At 47.8% G+C, this 24,450-nt stretch overlaps 1 protein-coding gene across 1 annotated transcript in view; it reads right to left on the reverse strand.

Moving 5' to 3' along the window:
- LOC116988803 (multidrug and toxin extrusion protein 1-like) overlaps positions 1–24,240 on the reverse strand; it is a 30,413-nt gene extending 6,173 nt beyond the window's left edge. The window contains exons 1-14 of the mRNA XM_033045720.1: positions 24,123–24,240; positions 23,823–24,024; positions 19,380–19,481; positions 18,189–18,257; positions 15,256–15,404; positions 13,411–13,453; positions 11,210–11,254; positions 10,329–10,426; positions 7,827–7,924; positions 7,253–7,366; positions 4,753–4,820; positions 2,335–2,443; positions 1,349–1,424; positions 867–936 (exon numbers count right to left, since the gene is read on the reverse strand). Of these exons, the coding sequence (XP_032901611.1) occupies positions 867–936; positions 1,349–1,424; positions 2,335–2,443; positions 4,753–4,820; positions 7,253–7,366; positions 7,827–7,924; positions 10,329–10,426; positions 11,210–11,254; positions 13,411–13,453; positions 15,256–15,404; positions 18,189–18,257; positions 19,380–19,481; positions 23,823–23,969 (1,188 nt within the window). The 5' untranslated portion in view covers positions 23,970–24,024; positions 24,123–24,240. The remainder of the gene's footprint in view (positions 1–866; positions 937–1,348; positions 1,425–2,334; positions 2,444–4,752; positions 4,821–7,252; positions 7,367–7,826; positions 7,925–10,328; positions 10,427–11,209; positions 11,255–13,410; positions 13,454–15,255; positions 15,405–18,188; positions 18,258–19,379; positions 19,482–23,822; positions 24,025–24,122) is intronic.
- Between the last annotated feature and the right edge of the window lie 210 nt (positions 24,241–24,450).

The raw sequence follows: 24,450 nt of genomic DNA on the forward strand, positions 1-24,450 counted from the left end.
CAACAGTCATAACATACATCGAGGTGCATGAAATTACAATTAAATTAAAAGTGAAAAAAAAAGAAAAAGACATGCGACTGTTGGCTGTCTGTCGTGTGCACGGCGCCTTAACCGGAACGAACGAACAAACAAACGGACGCAGGCTTATCTCCTGGGCAGAGGATTCTTAAACTAGCGTGTGTCTTCCCCCCACGCCAGGCCCCCTTTTTTGTCCCTCCGTCCCTCACGCCGGGTCCCCATTGTTCTTCATCAAGGGCCTGTCCCACTTGGGCGTCATTTGCGCGTCACGCAGATGGCGCGCGAACATTTTGTACATCCCAAAATCCTGGGGCGCCGCGCGCAACCACTCGTCGCCACGCACCATGCGCGACCACGTGTCACTGCCTGCTTCACCACGCACCATGCGCGACCACGCGTCACTGCCTGCATCACCACGCACCATGCGCGACCACGCGTCACTGCCTGCATCACCACACACCATGCGCGACCACGTGTCACTGCCTGCGTCACCACGCACCATGCGCGACCACGTGTCACTGCCTGCGTCACCACGCACCATGCGCGACCACGTGTCACTGCCTGCATCACCACGCACCATGCGCGACCACGTGTCACTGCCTGCATCACCACACACCATGCGCGACCACGTGTCACTGCCTGCGTCACCACGCACCATGCGCGACCACGTGTCACTGCCTGCGTCACCACGCACCATGCGCGCGGCACAAGTGGGACAGGCCCTTTACACATCATGTTTGGTGCGGACATTGTGGGCGGGAAGGTCTGTTGCTGCTCTGTACTGTGCTCTTCTATGATCTATGTACAACTCGCAAAAGAATTCCAATGGACCTTGCAGGAGAACTCACCACCATGGAGTCGAAGAATTGGTGCGTAGCAACCAAAGGTAATACCACGGCAACCAGCGAAATAATCTCCCTGGAAAGAGAAGAGAGAAGCGTGTTAAAGGAACCCAGAAATGATTGGTGGCGCAGCGGTAGAGTGGCCGCCTTATGGCGCCAGAGGCCCGGGTTCGACCCTGATTACGGGTGCTGTCTGTGGTGAGTTTGCACGTTCTCCCTGTGACCGCGTGGGTTTTCTCCGGGTGCTCCGTTTCCTCCCACATTCCAAAGACGTGCGGGTTTGTAGGTTAATTGGCTTCGGTAACAAATTGTAAATTGTGTGCAGGATAGTGCTAGTGTACGGGGTGATCGCTGGTCGGCGCGGACGCGGCAGGCCGTAGGGTCTGTTTCCACGCTGTATCTCTAAAGTCTAAATTATCTTAAAATCATTTGGCTTGCTCTTGGAGTTGCAATTTTTGAAGTTTGAAGAATGCTTTATTTAAACTAACTTGTCGGTAGTGAAGACATTGCCCAGCATAGAGCCAACAGCCCCCAGAGTCGCACTGGTCACCGAAGCACAGAATCCTGTTCAATTGTAAGCAGAAAATCATAATCATAATCATACTATATTAACCAAGCAGGTTTTACAACATACAAGGAATTTGATTTGCCATACAGTCATACCAATAAAAAGCAACGAAACACACAAAATACATCTTAACATGAACATTCGACACCGTGACTGCAGATGCTGGTTTACACTGAAGATAGACAGATAATTTTACAATACTCAACGGGTCAGGCAGCATCTCTGGAGAAAAGGAATGGGTGACCTTTTCTGGTCGAGACCCTTCTGTCCAAATGGTCACGAGGAGTAGAAACAGGCAACTGCAGATGCTGGTTTACAAAGTGCTGGGGTAACTCAGCGGGTCAGGCAGCATCTCTGGAGAACATGGAAAGGTGGTGTTTCGGGCAAGGCCTACGTCAGCTGTCCATGTTCTCCAGAGATGCTGCCTGACCCACTGAGCTACTCCAGCACTCTTATTGTTTTTCAAAAACCAGCATCTGCAGTTCCTTGTGTCGACAAATTAGGATTAGTGTAGGGTTAGTGCAAATGGGTGTTTAGTTATTAGTTTCAAAAATTTCAGTTCGATTTTGATCACACAGCTGACAGCGGTAAAAGCGACCCAGTGGTGCGGCGGGTAGAGCCGCTGCTTCACAGCTCCAGTGACCCGGGTTCGATCCTGACCTCCGTCACTGTCTATGTGGCGTTTGCATGCTCTCCCTCTGACCAGGGGGGGTTTCCTCCAGGAGCTGCGGTTTCCTCCCACATCCTAAAGAGGTGCTGGTATATCGGAAAGATTTAGACGGATGTGGGCCAAATGCAGGCAACTGGGACAAGCTTGCGGAGGTACCTTGGTGTGCGAGGACGATATGGGCCGAAGAGGCTTTTCCGTGCCGTGTGGCTCTATTAAACTATGCACGTGTGACTTACCAATGCAGCATAGAGCAACTCTGGCCGAGTTTTTAGCCTTCTCTGGTTGTCTGGCTCCCAGTGCGTTACCCACATGCACGCTGGCAGCCACACTGTATCCCAGGGCGATCTGATGGGTGAAAAATACACAGTGCCTGAAATGGGGCAACCTTGCCCACAACTACATTGAACACACAGCACACACACAGGCCCTTCAGCCCACCTCATCCGTGGTTCATCTTCATATGGTCTCGGAGCAGAATTAAGCCATTCGGCCCAACGAGCCCATTCCACCATTCAGTCATGGCTGATCTATCTTTCCCTCTCAACCACATTCTCCTGCCTTCTCCCCATAACCCCATGACACCCGCACTAATCAAGAATCAAGTGGCTATAATGCTCCACAGAAGCCTCCTACATCACCGTTATCTCTCCTACCAAATCTTCTATTCTTTCTTTTTACACTTTGGAGACACAGTGCGGAAACAGGCCTTTTGGCCCACCAAGTTCGTGCCCCCCGACCTGCTGAGTAACTTCAGCACTTTGTGTCTTTTTTTTTGTAAACCAGCATCTGCAGTTCCTTGTGTCTCCAAGAGTCTTTGATTGATTGATCAATTGAAAGGTGCAGCGTGGAAACAGGCGTTCGGCCCACCGAGTCCGCCCAGAGCAGCGATCACCCCATATACCAGCACTATCCTACACACTAGGGACAATTTACAATTAAAAAAATCAAAGCCAATTAACCTACAAAACCGTACATCTTTGGAATGTGGGAGGAAACCAGAGTTGCTGCCTCACAGCGCCAGATACCCAGGTTTGATCCTGACTGCGGGTGCTGTCTGTACGGAGTTTGTATGTTCTCCCTGTGACCTCGTGGGTTTTCTCTGGGTGCTCTGGTTTCCTCCCACACTCCGAAGACATGCAGGTTTGTAGTTTAATTTGGCTTTGGTAAAAATGATAAAATGATCCCTGGTTTGTAGGATAGTGCGAGTGTGTGGGGTGATCGCTGGTCGTTGGGTCGAAGGGCCTGTTTCCGCGCTGTATCTCTAAAATAAACTAAAACTGCAGTCTCTCCACACTTGGACCATTCCAGTAAATCTGCTCTCCAACCTCGCCAAGGCTTTCACTCCATCCCAAAGCCCAGTGTCCAGTATAGGCACAGGCTGGGACCATCTGCTGCTATATAACTCTTTAACAAAACCCCTTAACTTTGTTCCATTCGGTCTGCAATGCTTCCTAACACACCATCTGAGGAAGGATGTGTTGGCTCTGGTGAGGGTCCAGAGGAGGTTTACAAGAATAATCCCAGGAATGAGTGGGTTAACATATGATGAGCGTTTGACAACACTGGGCCTGTACTCGCTGGAGTTTAGAATGAGGGGGGGACCTGATTGAAATGTACCAAATAGTGAAAGGCTTGGATAGAGTGGATGAGGAGAGGATGTTTCTACTAGTAAGAACGTCTAGGACCACAGGCCATAGCCTCAGAATTAAAGGACGTTCCTTTAGGAAGGAGATGAGGAGGAATTCCTTTAGTCAGAGGGTGGTGAATGCCAGGTTCAAGTGCAAGTTTACATGTATTGTCATTGTACTAATTGGTACAGCGAGGTTTGGGTTGCCATACAGCCATACAAATAAAAAGAACACAACACACGATAGAATTTAACATGAACACCCCCACACAGCAGAATCAACGTTTCCCACTGTGAGGGAAGGCAATAAAAGTTCAGTCATCTGCCTCTATGTTCACGCGTGGTCAGAGATTACCACAATGTATTGCCACAGACGGCTGTGGAGGCCAAGTCAATGGATATTTATAAGGCAGAGATGGATAGATTCTTGATTAGTACAGGTATCGGGGGTTAAGGGGAGAAGACAAGAGAATGGGGTTAAGAGGGAAAGATAGATCAGCCATGATTGAATGGCAGAGTAGACTTGATGGGCCGAATGGTTTAATTGTGTTCCTATCACTTATGAACATGAACTTATAAAGAAGCTTGAAAGCACGAAATACTGGGTTTAAGAACAACTTCCTTCCCACTGTTATGAGACACTTGCACAGACCTCTTTTATGCTAAGGATGAATTCTTGATCTTCTAATCTACCCTGTGGTGCTTCTTGCACTTTTCTTTATCTGCACTTTCTCTGTATCTGTAACACTGTATTCTACACTCTGTCTCTTTATCCATTTGCTCAGTCTGAAGGGCTCGTGTCTGGTACGATTTGCATGGATAGCACACAAAACAAAATTTGCCAAAGTTTGTATCTCGGTACATGTGGCAACAGTAAACCAATACCAACATAATGGAACATCGGTGGGAATTTAATGATTCAAGTCTTGTCAAGCTCTGTGTTCTAAAGTGGCACAGATTTTTTTTCTGTGAAAACCATCAAATATTTTTATCAGAAGTTTACGTTCTGCTGTAGCTCGAGGCTTACCATGTATACTGCTGTTAAAATCTGATAAACGACACACTGGGCTCCAAGTTCAACTTCATTAATTAATCCTATCAATGAGAAACAATTCAGCGAGTGAGTAATGGGAAGGCGCAGCCAAGGGATGCAGGTTGTGTCCAGGTCAGTCTTAATCTTAGAGTCACACAGACAATAACAAGCCCCATTCCCCAATGCTCCAATTTGGGTCTCGACCAGAAACGTCACCCATTCCTTCTCCCCAGAGATGCTGCCTGTCCCGCTGAGTTACTCCAGCATTCTGTGTCTATCTTTGGTCTAAACCAAGCATCTGCAGTTCCTTCGTACACTCCAGTTTTAAGTAACACACCACCTAATTTCCTTCTATTTTCTCCCCCTCTCCACCCCCCCCCCCCCCCCCCCCACCACCACACCCCACCTTTCCTGTAGCCATTTTCCCCTCATTCCCATCACACCCATTACACCCATGTCTTCAACTATCCCACTCCCTACCCTACCCCCCCCCCCCCATCCCTCCATCTGGCTTTGCATTTAAGGTAGACAAAAATGCTGGAGAAACTCAGAGGGTGAGGCAGCATCTATGGAGCGAACGAAATAGGCAACGTTTCAGGTCGAACCCCTTCTTCAGTAGAGGTTGGTTTTGTTACCTGGGAGAGGCACCTCACTGGCGCCATGATCGAGAACAAACTCATGTCCTCAAAACGGATTTTAGAAAGGCTTAACTCTTCCACAGTTTATCTTGCGGAGCCTGAGAATACCATTCTTTAATTAGTTTAGGTTAGTTTAGTTGCGAGATACAGCATGGAAACAGGCCCTTTGGCCCATCGAGTTCACGCTGACCTACCACCCATTCCCTGCACACTCAGAGCAATTTAACAGAGGCCAGTTAACCCACTGACCCTCAGACCCGTATGTCCTTGAGGTGTCGGAGGAAACGGGAGCGCGCGGTGGAAACCAACGCGGCCACTGGGAGAACGGGCACACTCCACATAGACAGTGCCCGAGGTCAGGATCGAAGCCGGGGTCTCCAGTGCTGTGAGCCAGCTGCTCTACCACCGTCCCTCCGATTCTGATTCCAGTCCACCCTGTCCCTGGGACTGAGTGGATGCTAGGGATCTTGTAATGGCACTCAGACCCCACTGATGGAGTAACTCAGCAGGACAGGCAGTGGAGAAAAAGGATGGGTGATGTTTCGGTTCGGGACCCTTCTCCAGACCAGCTTCTGCAATTCTTTGTTTCTGCATTTTGTCCTCCAGAGACGCTGCCTGCCTGACCTGCTGAGTTACTCCAGCACTTTGTGCCTACCTTTGGTATAAACCAGCATCTGCAGTTCTTTGTTTCCACATGTTCCCACTGTGTCTTCAATGTGTAGTCGATGTGCTCGACGGTGTACTCGATGGATTAGCCAATGTATCTCCTCCCCTCTCTAACTCTGCAAGCCTGATGATTAACCTCTAAATCAGTCCTCTGGGGAAATAGCCCCAACAGTCCCCAAGACCAGACCCCAGTATTATGGAAGCCAATTCCCACCTTTGCCCCTCAAACGGCTTTTCAATATTCCTTTTTGGATTAATTCAACACATGAAATACAGGCCTGCTAAACATTGGATAAAGGGTGGAGTAACTTTAGTCTTTAGACTACCATTAGAACGCATACTTAGCTTAGTTTAGTTTAGAGATTCAGCGTGGAAACAGTCCCTTCGGCCCACCGAGTTCACACTGACCAGTGATCATCCCATACACTAACACTATCTTACACACACTAGGGCCAATTTACAATTTTTACCAAAGCTAATTAATCTACAACCCTGTACATCCTTGGAGTGTGGGAGGAAACCGGATCATCTGGAGAAAACCCACGCGGTCACAGGGAGAACGTGCAAACTCCGTACAGATAGCATCTGTAGTCAGGAACAAACCCGGGTCTCTGGCGCTGTAAGGTAGCAACTCTACCGCTGCGCCACCGTGCCGCCCACTCTTGGACCATGTCCTGTCTTCATCTTCTGCTAAAGCCCACAACTAAGCTTAGAAACTCCCGCTTTGCACAAGGGTTTGTTCACATTCTCCAACATCTCCTGTGGCTCCAGTACTTCCAGGATTGCAACAGGAGAAACGTTGTTATGTTATGGGGGGGGGGGGGGGGGGGGGGGGGGGCACGGTGGTAGAGTTGCTGCCTCGCAGCGGCAGAGACCCGGGTTCGATCCTGAATACGGGTGCTATCTGTACGGAGTTTGTACGTTCTCCCCGTGACCGCGTGGGTTTTTATCCGGGAGCTCCCATTTCCTCCCACACTCTAAAGAGTGTTATTTGGAAAAAATTGTAAATTGTAAATTGTGCATTGTCCCTTGTGTGTAGGATAGTGCTAGTGTACGGGGTGATCGTTGGTCGGCACGGACTCGGTGGGCCGAAGGGCCTGTTCACACACTGTATCTCTAACTTAAACTAAAGTCTATTGTTAATTACTGACCAAGTCGAGTGTTTGACAAAGAGTTGTTAGCTTAAATACCTGCTAGGAAAGTTCCAATCTCGTAACTCCACCAGTCGAAGCATAGCATCAGCATGCTGGGGATCGCCAACCCAACAAATTGTCCCCACTCCTGCAGGCATTCCATGGACCACCCTACATTTAAAAACATTAGCTCAAGTCACTGACACAACGCAGATAAAGGCGGCACAGTAGCACCTGGTAGAGCTGCTGCCTCACGCCGCCAGAGACGCGGGTTCAATCCTGACCTCGGCTGCTGTCTGTGTGGAGTTTGCACGTTTCCTCCAACATCCCAAAGTCGTGTGGGTTTGTAGGTTAATTGGCCCTCTGTAAATTGCCCCTGGCGCGTAGGGAGTGGATGAGAAAGTGGGATAACATGGAACTAGCGTGAACGGGTGGTCCTATGGTCTGTGTGGTCTCGACCCTTCGGCACCAGTCATGGTGATGATGAGACGGAGAATAGGTCAGTGGGAAGTAAGTCGAGGAATGGGAGTGACGGAACTGCCCCCAACAGACAGCACAGAGTTAATGGGTTCGGCGTGAAGTCAATGGATGAAAGTGGTGATGATTACACGCCCAAGTGCGGATTCGTTACCATCCCATGTGTCCACGTACAGCTTCCTCCATCGGATGTAGAGAAACAGGAGGATGGGTTGGCAGTACTGGGAGATAACATTAGCAGCAGCCGATCCTCTGAAACACACAGGTCCACACATTATACAATGTTTAGTTTAGTTTACACTACTTTAGTTTCATTTAGAGATACAGCGCGGAAACAGGCTAAAGGAGCCTGAAGACTGCAACGTCCAGGTTCAGGAATAGCTCTTCCCCAAAGCCATCAGGCTATTAAACTCAACTCAAACAAAACTCTGAACATTAATAGCCCATTATCTGTTTATTTACACTTTATCTGTTTATTTATTCATGTGTGTATATATTTATATAATGGTATATGGACACACTGATCTGTTTTGTAGTCAATGCCTACTATGTTCTGTTGTGCTGAAGCAAAGCAAGAATTTCATTGTCCTATCTGGGACACATGACAATAAAATCTCTTGAATCTTGAATCTCTTCAGCCCAACAAGTCCGCGCCGACCAGCGACTAACACCGTCCTACACATACCAGGGACAATTTACAATTATACCAAGCTAATTAACCTACAAACCTCTATGTCTTTGGAGTGTGGGAGGAATAGAATAGAATAGAATAGCCTTTTATTGTCATCCAGACCGAAGTCTGAACGAAATTTAAGCAGTCATACATATAATACAATACAATAAAAAACAACAATAAACACATATTAACATCCACCACAGTGAGTCCACCCAACATCTCCTCACTGTGATGGAGGCAAAAGTCTTAGGGCTGCAGTCTCTTCCCTCCTCTTCTCCTTCTGCGCTGAGGCGATACCAGTGATCCCGGAGAAAACCCACGGGGGAGAACGTACAAACCCCGTACAGACAGCACCCGTAGTCAGGATTGAACCTGCGTCTTAGATACGTATATAATATTATGAGAGGCATAGATAGGGTAGACAGTCAGAACCTTTTTCCAAGGATGTCAGTGTCCAACACAAGAGGGGAGAGCTATAAGGTGAGAATGCCAAAGATTCACCGCATTCACATAAATATCTCCCCATCTCTGTCCCCTGCACAACCCACCTGTTATTCTGTGGCTTTCACCCCTGGTTTTACACGCCCGAACAAGGGGAAATATTGTTCCCACATCTGCGGAATGAAAGGGCCTGTTGACATATCAGACCTGGCATCTGGACTATAGACTCTATTTCCCTCCACAGATGTTGCCTGACCCACTGTGATCCTCCAACAGCTCAGTATTTGTTCTTGTTTCCAATTTAGTCAGCGAGTAATAGCTTCACACAGCATGTTCGGCCCAACTCGTCTTTGCCTACTAAGATGCCCATCTAAGCTAGTCCCCTTTGCTTGCAATTGACCCATATCCCTCAAAACCTTTCCTATCCATGTACCTGTCCAAGTGTCTTTTAAATGTTGGTATAGTACCTGCCTCAACTACCTCCTCTGGCAGCTCGTTCCGTACACCCACCGCCCAATGAGTAAATAAATTGTCCCTAAGGTCTCGTTTAAACCTTTCCCCTATCTCCTTAAACCTACAGAATGTCCTCCAGTATTTGACTTCCCTATCCTAGGGAAGACAGTGTGGCTATTAGCCTTCTCTATGCCCCTTATGATCTTATATACCTCTACAAGGTCACCCTTCAACCTCTTACACTGCGGGGAAATAAGACCCAGTCTCTCCTTAAAATTCAAAGCCTCCAGATCTGGTAATATTTCAGGCAGCACAGTTACTCCAGCATTTTGTGTCTATCTTTGATATAAACCAGCATCTGCAGTTCCTTCCTACATGGTTGGTAGAACTGCTGCCTCACTGCACAAGAGACTTGGTTTGATGTTGACCTCCGGTGCTGTCTGTGGGGAGTTTGCACGTTCTTCCTGTGACTGCGTGGGTTTCACCTGAGTGCTCCGGTTTCCTCCCACATCCCAAAGACTTGTGGGGTTTGTAGGTTAATTGGCCCTCTGTAAATTGCCCCTAGTGGATGAGAAAGTGGGATAAAGTAGAACTAGTGTGAAGCCAGACTCCAAAGGCCGGAGTAACTCAGCGGGTCAGGCAGCATCTCTGGAGAAAATGAATAGGTGATGTTTCGGGTCGTGACCCTTCTTCAGACTGGGTGATCAGTGTCGGCGTGGTCTCAGTGGACTGATGGGTCTGTTTTCATGCTGTATCTCTAAACTAAATACCCTTGTGTCTTATTCCCTCATGTGCCCATAAAGAATTATGCAAAAACATTGCTGAGGGAAATGCATGCTTAAATTACCGTAGGCTAACCGGTAAAAGTAAAAGGGTTTCTTCACAAGTAGAACAGGGCGGCACAGTGGGGCAGTGACAGAGTTACTGTCTTACAGCTCCAGAGACCTGGTTTCGATCCTGACTACAGGTGCTATCTGTACGGAGTTTGTACGTTCTCCCTGTGACCACGTGGGTTTTCTCCGGGTGCTCTGGTTTCCTCCCACCCTCCTGAAGGCTGAAAGGGAATTGAAGTGATTTATTACTTACGGAATGCCCAGAGGTAGCACGTAGAGGAGGATAAAATTAACGACTGCGTTGATAATGTTGGCCACGAGACCAGTGGCGACCTGTGGCATGTTGATGCCCTGGAGTGAGAGAGGTACAGCATTAGTCCTTCACGAAATGACTGGTGAAAGGGGAAGCATAGCGTCCCTGTGAACATATTGGGGGGGGAAGGCACCCTATCACTGCAGCAGGCTGGCCTAAAAATGAACAACCGCGCAAAGGGCCGCACGGTAGAGTTGCTGCCTTACAGCGCCAGAGTCCAGGGTTCGATCCTGACCACGGGTGCTGCTTGTACCGAGTTTCTACATTCTCCCCGTGACCCGCGTGGGTTTTCTCCGGGTGCTCTGGTTTCCTCCCACACTCCAAAGACGTACGGGTTTGCAGGTCTATTTGGCTTTGGTAAAATAGTAAACTGTCCCTAGTGTGGTGGATAGTGCTAGTGTATGTGGTGAACGCTGGTCGGCCCGGACTGAAGGGCCTGTTTCGGCACTGTATCTCTAAAGTCTAAAAAACCATAGAGGGTGTGAAGGAAGAATGAAGGGAGAAAGTGGGCAAAGTGGCTGGGAGTCTTTAGCCAGAGTCACAAAGCAGTGAATGAAGATGTGACATTGTGGGTGTTATAAAAGGTTCCAGTGCTGCCTGGGGCTGTGGGCATGTATTAAACTGCTAAAGGCCACCAGCTCATTCCCAATTGAAGGATTCCATCCAAGACAGCATCTGCTCACTGGAAAAGGCATTCCACCTTTGGAAGGGATACAGACAGGTTTATCAAATGGGTTCGAGGGATCAGGAGTCACAGTGGTGGGGGTTCCATTTAGTTTTGTTATATTCACTTGCTTTAAGTTACTGTTCAGTGACTGTACCTGATTTTGAAGATATTTGACTTCCAGCTGATAAATAAATATTGCCTAGACAGAGACACAGAGACACCAGTTAACATCACTAAAGACATACACTTCTGGATGCCCTACAGATACAATCCCATCCATGTTGGCCAAAGCATCTTCCTAAGCCATTTGCCCACGCCTGGCCCATATCCCCCCCCAAACCTTTCCTGTCCATGTACTGTCCTAATGTATTTTAAACAAAGTATTTGTACTCACCTCTCCCTCATCCTCCGGGGATTTACTCTATATATCCGTCACCCTACGTGTGAGAAACTTGTCCCTCAGGTTCCCATTAAATCCTTCCTCTCACCTGAAACTTATGCCCTCTAGTTTAAGACTCCTCCCTTTATAAACCCCTCAGCATTCTGCACCCAAGGAAGTCACTCACCCTATCCAGTCTGAAGAAGGGTTTTGACCCGAAACTTCGCCTATCCATGTTCTCCGGGGATGCTGCCTGAAGCGCTGAGTTACTCCAGCATATTGTGTCTATCTCCAACCTATCCGATCTCTTATAACTCAAGCCCTCCAATCCCAACAACATCCTTGTGAATCTTTCCTAAACCCTCTTCAGCTTAATCATGTCCTTTCTATCATATGATGGTCAAACTGCACACTGTATTCTAGGTGTGGCCTCACCAACGTCTTATACAGCAGTCAAATAGTGTCCCAACTCTTGTCCTCAATGCTCCATCTAAGACAGGCAAAGATGCTATGCCCCTTCTTCACCACTTTGTCTCCCTGAGTCACCACTTTCAGGGGACTATGTACTTGCACCCCTCGGCCTCCCTGTTCTACAACACTCCCCATGCCCTGTATTTGCTATCTATATCTGACCATGGTTTGGCTTCGCAGAACTTACACTGAACAGAGTTAAATTCCATCTGCCATTCCTTTGCCCACGTTCCCAGTTCATCTCCAAAGATGAACAAACCACAGGTTTGTAGGTTAATTGGCTTGGTATAATTGTAAATTGTCCCTCGAGTGTGTAGGACGGTGTTAATGTGCGGGGATCGCTGGTCGGTGCGGACTCGGTGGGCCGAAGGACCTATTTCTGCGCTGCATCTCCAATCTAGTCTGAAGAAGGGTCTCGACCCAAAAACGTCACCTATTCCTTTTCTCCAGAGATGCTGTCTGGCCCGCTGAGTTACTCCAACTTTTTGTGTCTAAACTAAACTAAATCGGGATTCTGTTGTAACGTTCTTCGCTGTCCACTACACCACGAAGTTTGGTATCACCGGCAAACATGAGTCATGCCACCCATGTCCTCATCCAATGTAGAGGTGGGGTAGTGGTAGAGTGCAGTGGGTATGTGTACTGTACATTGACAAGGCATTGATGCAGTTTAGTGGCCATGTTACTTGATTACCAATCCAGTGGAAGATGTGAGTTCAAATTCTAAATTTGGGATTCAATCAAGTGAATTAAAATGAAACACCCTCCTTCTAATATCTGCCCATGTGGCACTGTGGCAATTATTTTAAATGTTCGTGCTGTATTAATGCTACAGGCACTCTCTTTTGAAGGGACTTCAGCTTGCAACTAAACATGAATTACATGTAGCAAAGTAGGTATTCAGGGGGCACTGTGGCGCAGCTGGTAGTGCTGCTACCTCACAATGCCAAGGACCCAGGTTTGATCCTGCCCGCGGGTGCTGTCAATGTGGCGTTTGCATGTTCTCCCTGTCACCGCCTGGGTTTCTACCGGGTGCTCCGGTTTCCCCCCACATCCCAAAGACGTGCATGTTTGCAGATTAATTGGCCCTGTGTTCATTTCCCCTAGCCTGTAATTATTAGATGTGAAAGTGGGATAACATAGAACTAGTGTGAACGGGTGATCGATGGTCCGTGGGGACTCGGTGGGCTGAAGATCCTGCCTACATGCTGTGTATCTCTAAACTAAACTAAAACTAAAGCTGCATCTGATCTTGAAGGTTTCTGACCTCAAACTGGTGAAGAAATACACATTTTGTCTTTCGAGTAGTTTTTTCTCCCCTTCTCTGTTGCAAAACCTGTTACATCTTCACCCTTTCGCAGTTCTGCTAAAAGGTCAGTGAAATATTTTCTGTTTCTCCCTCCACAGATGCTACCTGGCCTGCGGGGATATTTCCCCCATCACCTCCAGCTTCTGCACCATTCTGCTTGTGTACCACGTGTGTTTGTTGCATTGGTTTTACTCACAGGCAGAGCAGGGGAGAATATCTTCACGTATATATTTGCTAACCTGTGTAGGAAATTGAAGGCTTTGTTAAAAGTCGAAAAAAGCATAAGTCTCGCATGGTCACAGGCAGTAGGGTTCAGCATCTTATTGAAGCAGCAGATGGTGATTTGGGAACAGGCATGGGCTGCAGGTAAGTGGACAGCTATGACCCATAACGCACAAGCTTTTGCCACATCTCTACAGGGGAATCATGGAGTGTGGAGAGAAAGGAGAGAGGCAGTGACAGAAAGAATGAGACAGAGGAAGGTGGGAGAGAGAGACAGAGTAAGAGAGAGTTAAAGAGAAAGAAAGGGAAATGAGAAAGTGCAGAGAGAGGAAGGGAGAATGAGGAGAAAAGGGAGAGAAAGAATGAGGTAGAGAAAAATAGAGGAAGAATAAGGAAAATGAGAGAGAGAGAAAGAAAGAAAGGATGAAAAAGAGGAGTGACAAGGGAGAGGGAGAGGGAGAGGGAGAGGGAGAGGGAGAGGGAGAGGGAGAGGGAGAGGGAGAGGGAGAGGGAGAGGGAGAGGGAGAGGGAGAGGGAGAGGGAGAGGGAGAGGGAGAGGGAGAGGGAGAGGGAGAGATATTGGGGGAGTGAAAGAAAGGAAAAGAGAAAGGATGAGCAGGAAAGAATGAGGAAGAGGAGCACGAGGGAAAGAATGTGGAAAAGGACAAAAGAAAGAGAGCGGGAAAGATAAATAAGGAAGATGAAAGAGGATGAAATGATGAGAGGACCCGAGCGGGGACAAATGAGGGGAGAGAGGAAGAAAGGAACGAGGAAAAAAGAGATGGAAAATAGGAAGAATGAGCAAAAGGAGCAAGAGACAGACAGACAAAAACAAAATGTAAAATAGATAATAGAGAGAAAGAGACGTGAAGAGATAGTAAAAGAAATGTAGTTGAGATGGAGATTGATTCAGCCTCTTTCATGTACCCAGGAGGTTCCAAAACACAAAGTCCCAAAGTTCCTGTGATGTGGTAATATCAGAAATGCAACAGCTAATTTATACACAGGGTGATACCAGGACAGCAATATGATCTTTCAATAATGACGATTGATGCACCACATATTTTGGTCACGACACAAGCAAGGACCTTCAGATCTTTTCTGCAATGGCGCTGGGGGAATGGGCAGAGAATTTGGCTCCGGATTGATAGCAGCCCCCAGCAGCGACCCGCACAAACCTTGCAGATGGAGGGATGCAAGATGATGCACAACTTAGCTCAGGGTCACACAGTAGCTCCTCAGGCACGGGGTCAGGGTCAAGACCCAGAGCTTGGGTACAGTATCCCTGACTCATGGGGAGTGACATCCTGCGTCCTTCCTTTCCTTGTAAACTGCTGTGACCTTGGGCACACCATCTTGATGCCATCTCTTTACACAGCACAACGGCAGCACGGTGGCTCAATGGTAGAGTTGCCGCCTCACAGCGCCAGAGACCCGGGTTCGATCCTGACCACTGGTGCCGCCTGTGTGGAGTTTGCACGTTCTCCCTGTGACCACGTGGGTTTCCTCCTGGTGCTCCGGTTTACCTCCGACGCTCTAAAGACGTGCGGGTTTGTTGGCTAATTGGCTTCTGTAAATTGTCCCTAGTGTGTAGGATAGAACTGGTGTACAGGTGATCGCTGGTCGGCGCGGACCCGGTGGGCCGAAGGGCCTGTTTCCATGTTTAGAGTATCTCTAAACTAAACTAAACTAACATCTCAACCCAAAGCGTCGCCTATTCCTTCTCTCCGGAGATGCTGCCTGACCCACTGAGTTACTCCAGCTGCTTGTGTCCAACATAAGCACCATTTTGTTTAGTGAAAATGATAGAGATCCTCACTTGGCCACCTCGGGAGGCTGCTTGAATGCCAGCAGGATGCGCTCAGTGTTGACAAGAAGGGCCCAGCAGGGAAAGCAGAATATCATGAGGACGAGAATTCCTCGCTGTAGAATCACACCGATTCTCTTCAAGTTCCTACTGCCGTGTGTCTGAAAATGAGAAGACAAGGATTATATTTTGTGCCCGTTTGCAATGATCAACAGGCCCTCTCCAATATCAGCTTCCAATCTTAACATTGTTTCCATCCTTGGGGCTGCTGAACATCCCGCGGTCTAGGCATAAGCTTAGGGGCGACTGCGCCTTTCCGGTTGCAGCTCCTAGACTGTGGAACAGCATCCCCTTTCCCATCAGAACTGCCCCCTCCATCGACTCCTTTAAGTCAAGACTAAAAACTTACCTATACTCCCAAGCCTTTCCTGACGTCCACTGAGCGAGGGCTATATGTATATATGTATGTAGTTTGTTTGTTTATACTATTCTTGTAACAAATGTAAAGCACTTTGGCCAACGAGAGTTGTTTTTTTAAATGTGCTATATAAATAAATGTGACTTGACTGGACTTGACTCCACTCAACACCATTGTTTTTGTTTTATACGCACATGGAATTGCAGACGCTGGTTTACGAAAAAAAAAGTTGAAGAAGGGTCACGACCCAAAATGTCACCTGTCCATGTTCTCCAGAGAGACTTAGTATAGATGTTGGAGGCACGTCATTTAGTCTTCACCCTCAACTGCAGAAGATTAGGGACCATTGTGGCACCACATCAGCTTGCAATGTTTGTTGAGACAAAGAACTGCAGATGCCGGTTTTTACCAAAGATAGACACAAAGTGCTGGAGTAACTCAGCGGGTCAGGCAGCGTCTCTGGGGAGAAAGGATGGGTGATGTTTCAGGCGGAACCCTTCATCAGTAAGTCTGAAGAAGCGTTCCGATCCAAAGTGTCACAATTCCTTTTTCTGCAGAGATGTTGACTGACCCGCTGAGTTACTCCTGCACTTTGTGACTCACTTGCAATGTTTGTTGTTGCATCAGGGGAGAGTTGATCAAAATGTTCCAAATAATGAGAGGGTTTGCGGAAACATAATGGAGGAAAGTTGAAACTGGACAGGATGGGGACACAAAGCGCTGGAGTAACTCAGCGGGTCAGGCAGCATCTCTGGAGAACATGGATTTGTGACATTTCGGGAAGAAACTCTTCTTCGGAAGCGAGGGGGCACAGCCTCAGAATAAAAGGACGTACCTTTAGAATGGAGACAAGGTGGAATTTCTGCAGCTGGAGGGTGGCGAATGTGTGGATGGCTGTGATGGCCAGGTCATTGGGCATTTTTAAAGCGGAGATTGATACGTCTTTGATTAGTGAGCTCATCAAAGGTTACAGGGAGCAGGCAGGAGAATGGGGTTGTGGGGGAAAATAATCAGCCATGATCGAACGGCGGAGTGGAGTCGATGGGCTGAATTGCCTAATTCTGCTCCAATGTCTTATGGACCTGCTGAATTACTCTAAGCGCTTTGTGTCTTTTTCCGTAAACTAGCATCTGCAGTTCCTGTTATCTCGATATAGACAACACAGGCAATGTGGCGTCTAGATTTCTCGACTGTTCATCCAGTGGCATGTTGCAACTCCCTGCCCTGTTCACGCCTTTCCTGGGAGCTGGGGAATTAAAATGTCAGCCTAATAAATAAATACGGATTAAAAAAAAAAATAATAATCTCAGTAGCAGCGAGCATAAAACGATTGAATTGTTGTAACAGCATATCTAGTTCACCATGTCCTTCCTTACCTGGTCTGGCCCATATAATTGCATATTTTTAAAGCAGAGATTGATAGGTTCTTGATCAATAACGGTGTTAACGGTTACAGGGAATGGGGTTGAGAGGGAAAGATAGATCAGGCATGATCGACTGGCAGAACAGGCTAGATGGGCCGAATGGCCTGACTATGCTTGACTTTTTTGTCTAATTGTAGTCTTGTATGTCTGTGTCCAAGATGGCTGCCGTGAAGGGAGAGTGGACGCTGGCACGAATTGGTTGCCGCTGCTCTCTCTTCACACTGTGTTTTTGATTTTCTGTTTTTGGATTGAATTCTGTTTTTAATTTGTGTCTCTGTGATGTCTTTATTATTTGTTATATTCCGATTATATGTTATTCCGATTAAATGTCTATTATTGTTATGTCTGTATTCTTTCTTTATGTGCTGCACGGAGAGGACGCTGGCGCTGTTTGTTCGCCGCTTCTCCGTTTGCTATTGTCTGTTACTATTGTAAAGCGACTTTGAGTCTTAGAAAAGCGCTATAAAAATAAAATTTATTATTATTATTATTATGCTCCTATGTCTTATGTTCCTATCCGACTCCAGGGCAGCACAGCGGTAGAGTTGGTGCCTTACAGTGCCAGAGATGCGAGTTCGATCCTGACTACGGGTGCTGTCTGTATGGAGTTTGTCCCAGTGATCCCATAGGCTTTCCCTGGGTGCTCTGGTTTCCTCCCACATTCCAAAAAGACCTACAGATTTGTAGGTTAATTTGCCTTCTGTAAATTGTAAATTGCCCCTCGTGTCTGTAGGATAATGTTAGTGTGCGGGGATCGCTGGTCGGTGGGTCAAAGGGGAATGTTTCCGCGCTGTGTCACTAAACTAAACATGCCAATATGTTTGACCTTGAACTGCTTCATCAATTCAGGAGCAATTGGGGAAGTCCACATCCATTCAATACATAGTGTAATTGGTACACTGTCACTTCCAGTTCTTTCTTTGCCGAGGTTTGAAATGTTTTACTCTTGATCAGTGGACCACGTGGCTATTCACCAGTAACTAATGTCACATTGCCACCCATCACGAGGGCCACTTGGAAATGTTGGAATCAAATAAACGTCCTTGCCAGTGAGAGACGGATACCTGACTCCTCTGTACAGTTTGGTGTTGACCTGCACTGACCTGAGAGAGGAGTGTGTCGCAGGTTGAGGCTATCCCATATCCAACTGAGATGGCCGACACATTGATCACCTATGCAAAAGGCAAGGGGAGAAGAATTAGCAGAGAGTGAGTAAAGGGCCTGTCCCACTTGCATGCGATTGCGTGCGTTTGGCACGACCAAACGGAAGCAGAGTTCACGCTAAGTTCGCGCTAAGTTCGTGCGTGACATCATTTGCATCATGCTTACCAATCAGCTGGGCAGGAGGCGGGCCGACTGAATTTGGGCATCGCACGGCGTCGGGTGGTAACATAATCACACAATGCCACGCGTTAAGTGTAGCCGTCAAGACACTGCGTATGACGTCAAGACTCTGCGTACAACCGCAATGCGCCTGCGTGCCGACACGCTGTTGGCGCACGAAGATTTAGGCTCTTGTGGTTGCAAGCAAAAGGTTGACTACGCAGACATGGACAAAGGGGCGGCAGGGTAGAGTTGCAACCTTACAGCGCCAGAGACCCGGGTTTGATCCTGACCACGGGTGCAGTCTGTATGGAGTTTGTACATTCTCCCCGTGACCTGCGTGGGTTTTCTTCGGGTGCCCCGGTTTCCTCCCACACTTCAAAGACGTACAGGTTTGTAGGACCACTCACATCCTGGGCATTCCCTTTCCTCCCCTCTCAAATTGAGCAGAAGATACAAATGCTTGAAAACATGTGCCACCAGATTCAGAAACAGGTTCCTCTCCGGTCCTTGGAGTGTGCGAGGAAACCTGAGCACCCGGAGAAAACCCACGCGGTCACAAGCTTAACGAGCAAACTCCATGCAGACAACACCCATAATCTGCTGCACCTCTGTGTCAGACTGTGACAGGGTCTGCAGCAAATACCCTTCCCACTCTCCAAGCCTATTCTTTCCAACTTTGGAGATTCACTTTATATTTAAGGTCGCACTGTCACTTTCTAAACATGCTTCTCAGCGTGCAATGGGCCAGGCAGCGTCTCTGGAGAAAGGGAATACTGAAGGTGACAGTCCCTCCTTCAGCAAAAATATTTGTTTTACATGAAGAACCTCCATGGTTTAGCAAAAGTCAAACTTATTTATAAAAATAAGTTTAAACTTATCCTTAAAATGTATCCTTAAACTTAAAATGTTATCCCTAAACTTATCCCTTGCCCGTATAAATCGTAAAACCAAGTTGTCAATAAACTCACCGTTGTGGCGAGTGAAACTGCATCCAGTTCGACTTTTCCCAAATGTCCGCAGAATATGGTGCTGACAATATTTATGAGGAACACCAACAGCTGTGACAAAAACTGCCGAGAAAGGAGAGCACAACAAAATCAACTCACTCAGAAAACAAGGAACTGTTCTTTAAAAGCATAGGTACACAACTTTGGGGAAAGGAGATATTTTTCGAGAATCGTTCAGGGTGACCCGACAGTATTTTACAATCAATGACCTTTGGGGCGGCACGGTGGTGCAGCGGTAGAGTTGCTGCCTTGGTTTGGGGAACAGCTTGGTTTGGGGAACAGCTCCGTCTATGACTGCAAGAAACTGCAGGGAATTGAGGACCAGAGGAAATAGGTTCATGGTGAAGGGGAAAAGATTTAATAGGAATCCGAGGGATAACTTTTTCACACAAAGCATGGTGGGTGTATGGAACAAGCTGCCAGAGGAGGTAGTTGAGGCTGGGACTATCCCATTGTTTAAGAAACAATTAGACAGGTACATGGATAGGACAGGTTTGGAGGGATATGGACCAAGCGCAGGCAAGTGGGACTAGTGTAGCTGGGACATTGTTGGCCGGTGTGGGCGAGTTGGGCCAAAGGGCCTGTTTCCACACTGTATCACTCTATGACTCTAGTTGTGGACGCAGCCCAGACCATAATGCAAACCAACCTCCCTTCCACTGACTCAATCTACATTTCATGCTGCCTTGGGGTCTGCAATGGGGTGGAGGTGAATAGGAGAGGAAACCCGAACTTATGGAAGGCCATTGCAAAATCCTGATAACATAGGGGAAGATGCTGTTCCTGAGTGTGGCGATGCACGTTTTCAAGCTTCTGTACCTGCCGGATGGGAACAGGGAGAAGGAGGCAGGACAAGTTTTGATTTTGTCGGATGCTTTCCTGAGGCAGCGTGAAGTCTAGATGGAGTCAATGGTGGGATGACTGGCCACCATTGTGAAAATTGTAAATTGTCCCTCATATGCAGACTAGTGTTAGTGGATGGGGATTGCTGGTCGGCGCGGACTCGGTGGGCCAAAGGGCCTGTGATGGCATTTGCGACTCTCTGTAATTTCTTGCGGTCTTGGGCAGAGCAGTTCCCAAACTAAGCTGCCATGCAACCAAATAGTATGCGTACAGTGGTGCATCTGTATAATTTTATGAAAGTCACTGGAGACACTTACAAACTTACTCATCATTCCTTCTATTGTTTAAGAAAGAACTGCGGATGCTGGAAAAATCAAAGGTAGACAAAAAAGCTGGAGAAACTCAGCGGGTGAGGCAGCATCTATGGAGTGAAGGAATAGACGACGTTTCTGGTCGAGATAAAGAAGGGTCTCGAACTGAAACATTGTCTATTCCTTCGCTCCATAGATGCTGCCTCACCCGCTGAGTTTCTCCAGCTTTTTTGTCTACCATCATTCCTTCCAGCTTAGTTTTGGCTTTAGTTTTAGAGATACAGCACGGAAACAGGTCCTTCGAGCCGCTGAGTCCAGACCGACCAGCGGACGCCATACACGAACACTATCCTACATATTAGGGACAATTTTCAATATTCACTGAAGCCAATTAACCTACAAACTTGTACGTCTTTGGAGCGTGGGATGAAACCGGAGCATCCAGAGAAAACCGACGCAGGCCACACGGAGAACGTACAAACTCCGTAAGGCAGTACCATTGTAGGACTCTGGTGCTGTAAGGCAGCAACTCTACCAATGTGCCGCCCTACATTTGTGAATCCAGACCGGATACATTTCTAAGTTGCTCCTCAGTTGTACCGGACTATCATAACCCAGTTGAAGAAGGCAAATCATGTCCAAAGGTCATAAGCTGATAAGTGATAGGAGCTAATTAGGCCATTCGGCCCATCAGGTTCATTCCACCATTCAATCACGGCTGATCTATCCCTTCCTCCTGACCCCATTCTCCTGCCTTCTCCCCATAACCCCTGACACCCGTACTAATCAAGAATCTATCTATCGCTGCTTAAAAATATCCATTGACTTGGCCTCCACGACTTCTGTGGCAAATAATTCCACAGATTCACCACCCTCTCACTAAATAAATTCCTTCTCATCTTCCTAAAGGAACGTCCTTTAATTGTGAGGCTATGACCTCTAGTCCTAGACTCTCCCACTAGTGGGATCATCCTCTCCACATCCACCCTCTCCAAGTCGCACCTACCAAAGCAGGAGGTAGTTATATCAGCATCAACATCAGGTCATTCACCAGTTGTTAATAAAGACCAGTCTTGCCAACAATGCCCATACACTGTGAAACTGCCTTGTTAACCATTACATTATTTTATTATCGTGGCCAACACCTCTCCAGTTATACTCAGTCATTTTATAATCTCAAATGAAAAGGTACAGGCATTTATTTTGAAACTCCCCAACACATGAAGGGCATGGGTTAATTGGATGCTAAATGTGATGCTACACACAATGCCTTGAGAACTGTGGACCCAATGCTGGTAAATAGGATTAGGCAGAGGTTCACTTGCAACCTCATCCAACCTCATCTACTGTATCCATTGTTCACGATGTGGACTCTTATACATCGACGAAACCAAACGCAAACTGGGCGATCGTTTCGCGGAACACCTTCGCTCAGCCCGCGTGAACCAACCTGATCCCCCGGTTGCTGGACACTTTAATTCACCTTCCCATTCCCACACTGACCTCGGTCTCCTCCACTGTCAGAGTGAGGCTAAATGCAAATTGGAGGAACAGCATCTCATATTTTGCATTGGGCAGCTATGAATATTGATTTCTCTCACTTCAGGTAGCCCCGACATTCCCTCTCTCTCTATCCCTCCCCCACCCAAGTCACACCAGTTACTCGTTTTCACCCAACAAACAGCTAACAATGTGTAAGAAGGAACTGCAGATGCTGGTTTAAACCGAAGATAGACAGAAAATGCTGGAGTAACATGGTCTGTCTCCTTCATTATCGTTACCTTCATCACCGTTACTTTTTTTGCATATCATTCATTCATTGTTCTTTATCTCTCTACATCATCATCTGTATCTCTCGTTTCCCTTGTCCCTAACCAGTCTGAAGAAGGGTCTCGAGCCAAAACGTCACCCATTCCTTCTCTCCAGAGAAGCTGCCTGTCCCGCCGAGTTACTCCAGCTTTTTGTGTCTATTTTACGATCAGGTACTTGATGAGGTGCAGCACCACAGTGGCGCAGCTGGTGGAGCCGCTGCCTCACAGCGCCAGAGACCTGGGTTTGATCCTGACCTGGGTGTGCTCTCTGTGTGGAGTGTGCACGTTCTCTCTGTAACTGCGTGGGTTTCCTCCCACATCCCAAAGACATGCAGGTTTGACGGTTAATTGGCCTCTGTAAATTTGCCCAAGTGTGAAGGGAGTGGATACGAAAGTGGGATAGCATAGAACTAGTGTGAACGGGTGATGGTCCGCGTGGACTAGCTTACAGTGTAAGCTACAGTTTAACGATACAGCATGGATATTAGCCCTTCAGTTCACGCCGACCCGTTCACACTAGTTCTATGTTATCCCACTTTCGTATCCTCTCCCTACACACGAGGGGCAGTTTACAGATCCAATTCATCTACAACCCCACCCGTCTTTGGAGTGTGGGAGGAAACCGGAGCACCCGGAGGAAAGTCACGCGGTCACAGGGAGAACGTACAAACTCCACACAGACAGCGCCGGAGGTCAGGATCGAACCGGGGTATCTGGCGCTGTGAGGCAACAGCTCTGCCAGCTGCGCCATCGTGCCGGCCCCAAGATAGCAACGTGAGTTCTGGACTTGTAGCCACAGTATTCCGATTATTAGTGGAGTTAAACATCGGGCTCATTGCGACTCCTCGGCGCGGACAGTGGCAGACTCAACGTTAAACCGGGATTAAAACTTCATGCGGGCTACTTTGTCCTGAATGGTGTGGCGTTTATTGAGTGTTGGTCGACCTGTACGCAAACCAGGCAACTATGGAGAAAGTTCTTTCACACTGGCTTCAAGTAGAGTAGGTTTCGCCCCTTATGTTTTACAAGCGGAAGATAGACACAACATCCGGGAGTAGCTCAGCGGGTCAGGCAGCATCTCTGGGGGGAAGAAATAGGCGACGTTTCGGGTCGAGACCTTCTTCTGACCCTCCACAGCTTTCCTCCTCCTCGGCTTTCTATTTAGTCTTTATAACACAAGTCTATATTGGGAATCCAACCTATTGTTAGATCAAAACGTATAGGAAGGGACTGCAGATGCTGGTTTACACCCGAAGATAGACAAAAGGTGCTGGAGTAACTCAGCGGGCCAGGCAACATCTCTGGAGCACAAGGAATCTTGGATAGGTGGTGTTTCTGGTCGGGACCCTTTTTCTCCAAAGATGCTGCCCACCTCGTTGAGTAACTCCAACATGTCCTTAATTTGGATGTGTACTAGTTAGCGTCAGATCTGCACTCACCACCGGACCAGCCACCAGGGATAGTCTTTTCACTTCCTCCCAGAAATTGAGCGGCACCATTCTCTTTATTTGCCTCAGGAGCAAGTCGAAGCAATTTGGAGACGAGTGGGGGACGGTGTCCCGGGAAACTTGCATCAAGTCCCCCATGGTTCCAAATCCTCACCGGCGTCCGACAACCCCAGTCAGCCGTGTTCTCTCTTCGCTAAAGATAGACACAAAAAAGCTAGAGTAACTCAGGGGGTCAGACAGCATCTCTGAAGAGAATGACTCGGTAACGTTTCGGGTCATCGGAGGATGTACCTGGAAACAGCCACCAATCCTGGATTCAGTCCAAATCCGTGCCGGCACGCACAAGGACAGACCTCTCGTTCTACCTCGCTATCCCATCTCCTGCCTCGTTGGTTTGACAGGCGATGTCCCCTTTTTAAGCTACTGGCGGAATAAACAGGACAATATGTAACTGATAAACATGGTGTGGACAGTATTGGCTCGCAGCCATGGGTTGGAGCCACGGTGTGTGTAAGAAGGAACTGCAGATGCTGGTTTACACCGAAGAGAACCGTTTCGGGCCTGAAGAAGGGTCTCGACTCAAAACGTCACCCATTCCTTCGGTCCAGAGATGCTGCCT

The sequence above is a fragment of the Amblyraja radiata genome, chromosome 28, assembly GCF_010909765.2.
Source record: "Amblyraja radiata isolate CabotCenter1 chromosome 28, sAmbRad1.1.pri, whole genome shotgun sequence".
In the NCBI taxonomy this organism is placed as follows: Eukaryota; Metazoa; Chordata; class Chondrichthyes; order Rajiformes; family Rajidae; genus Amblyraja; species Amblyraja radiata.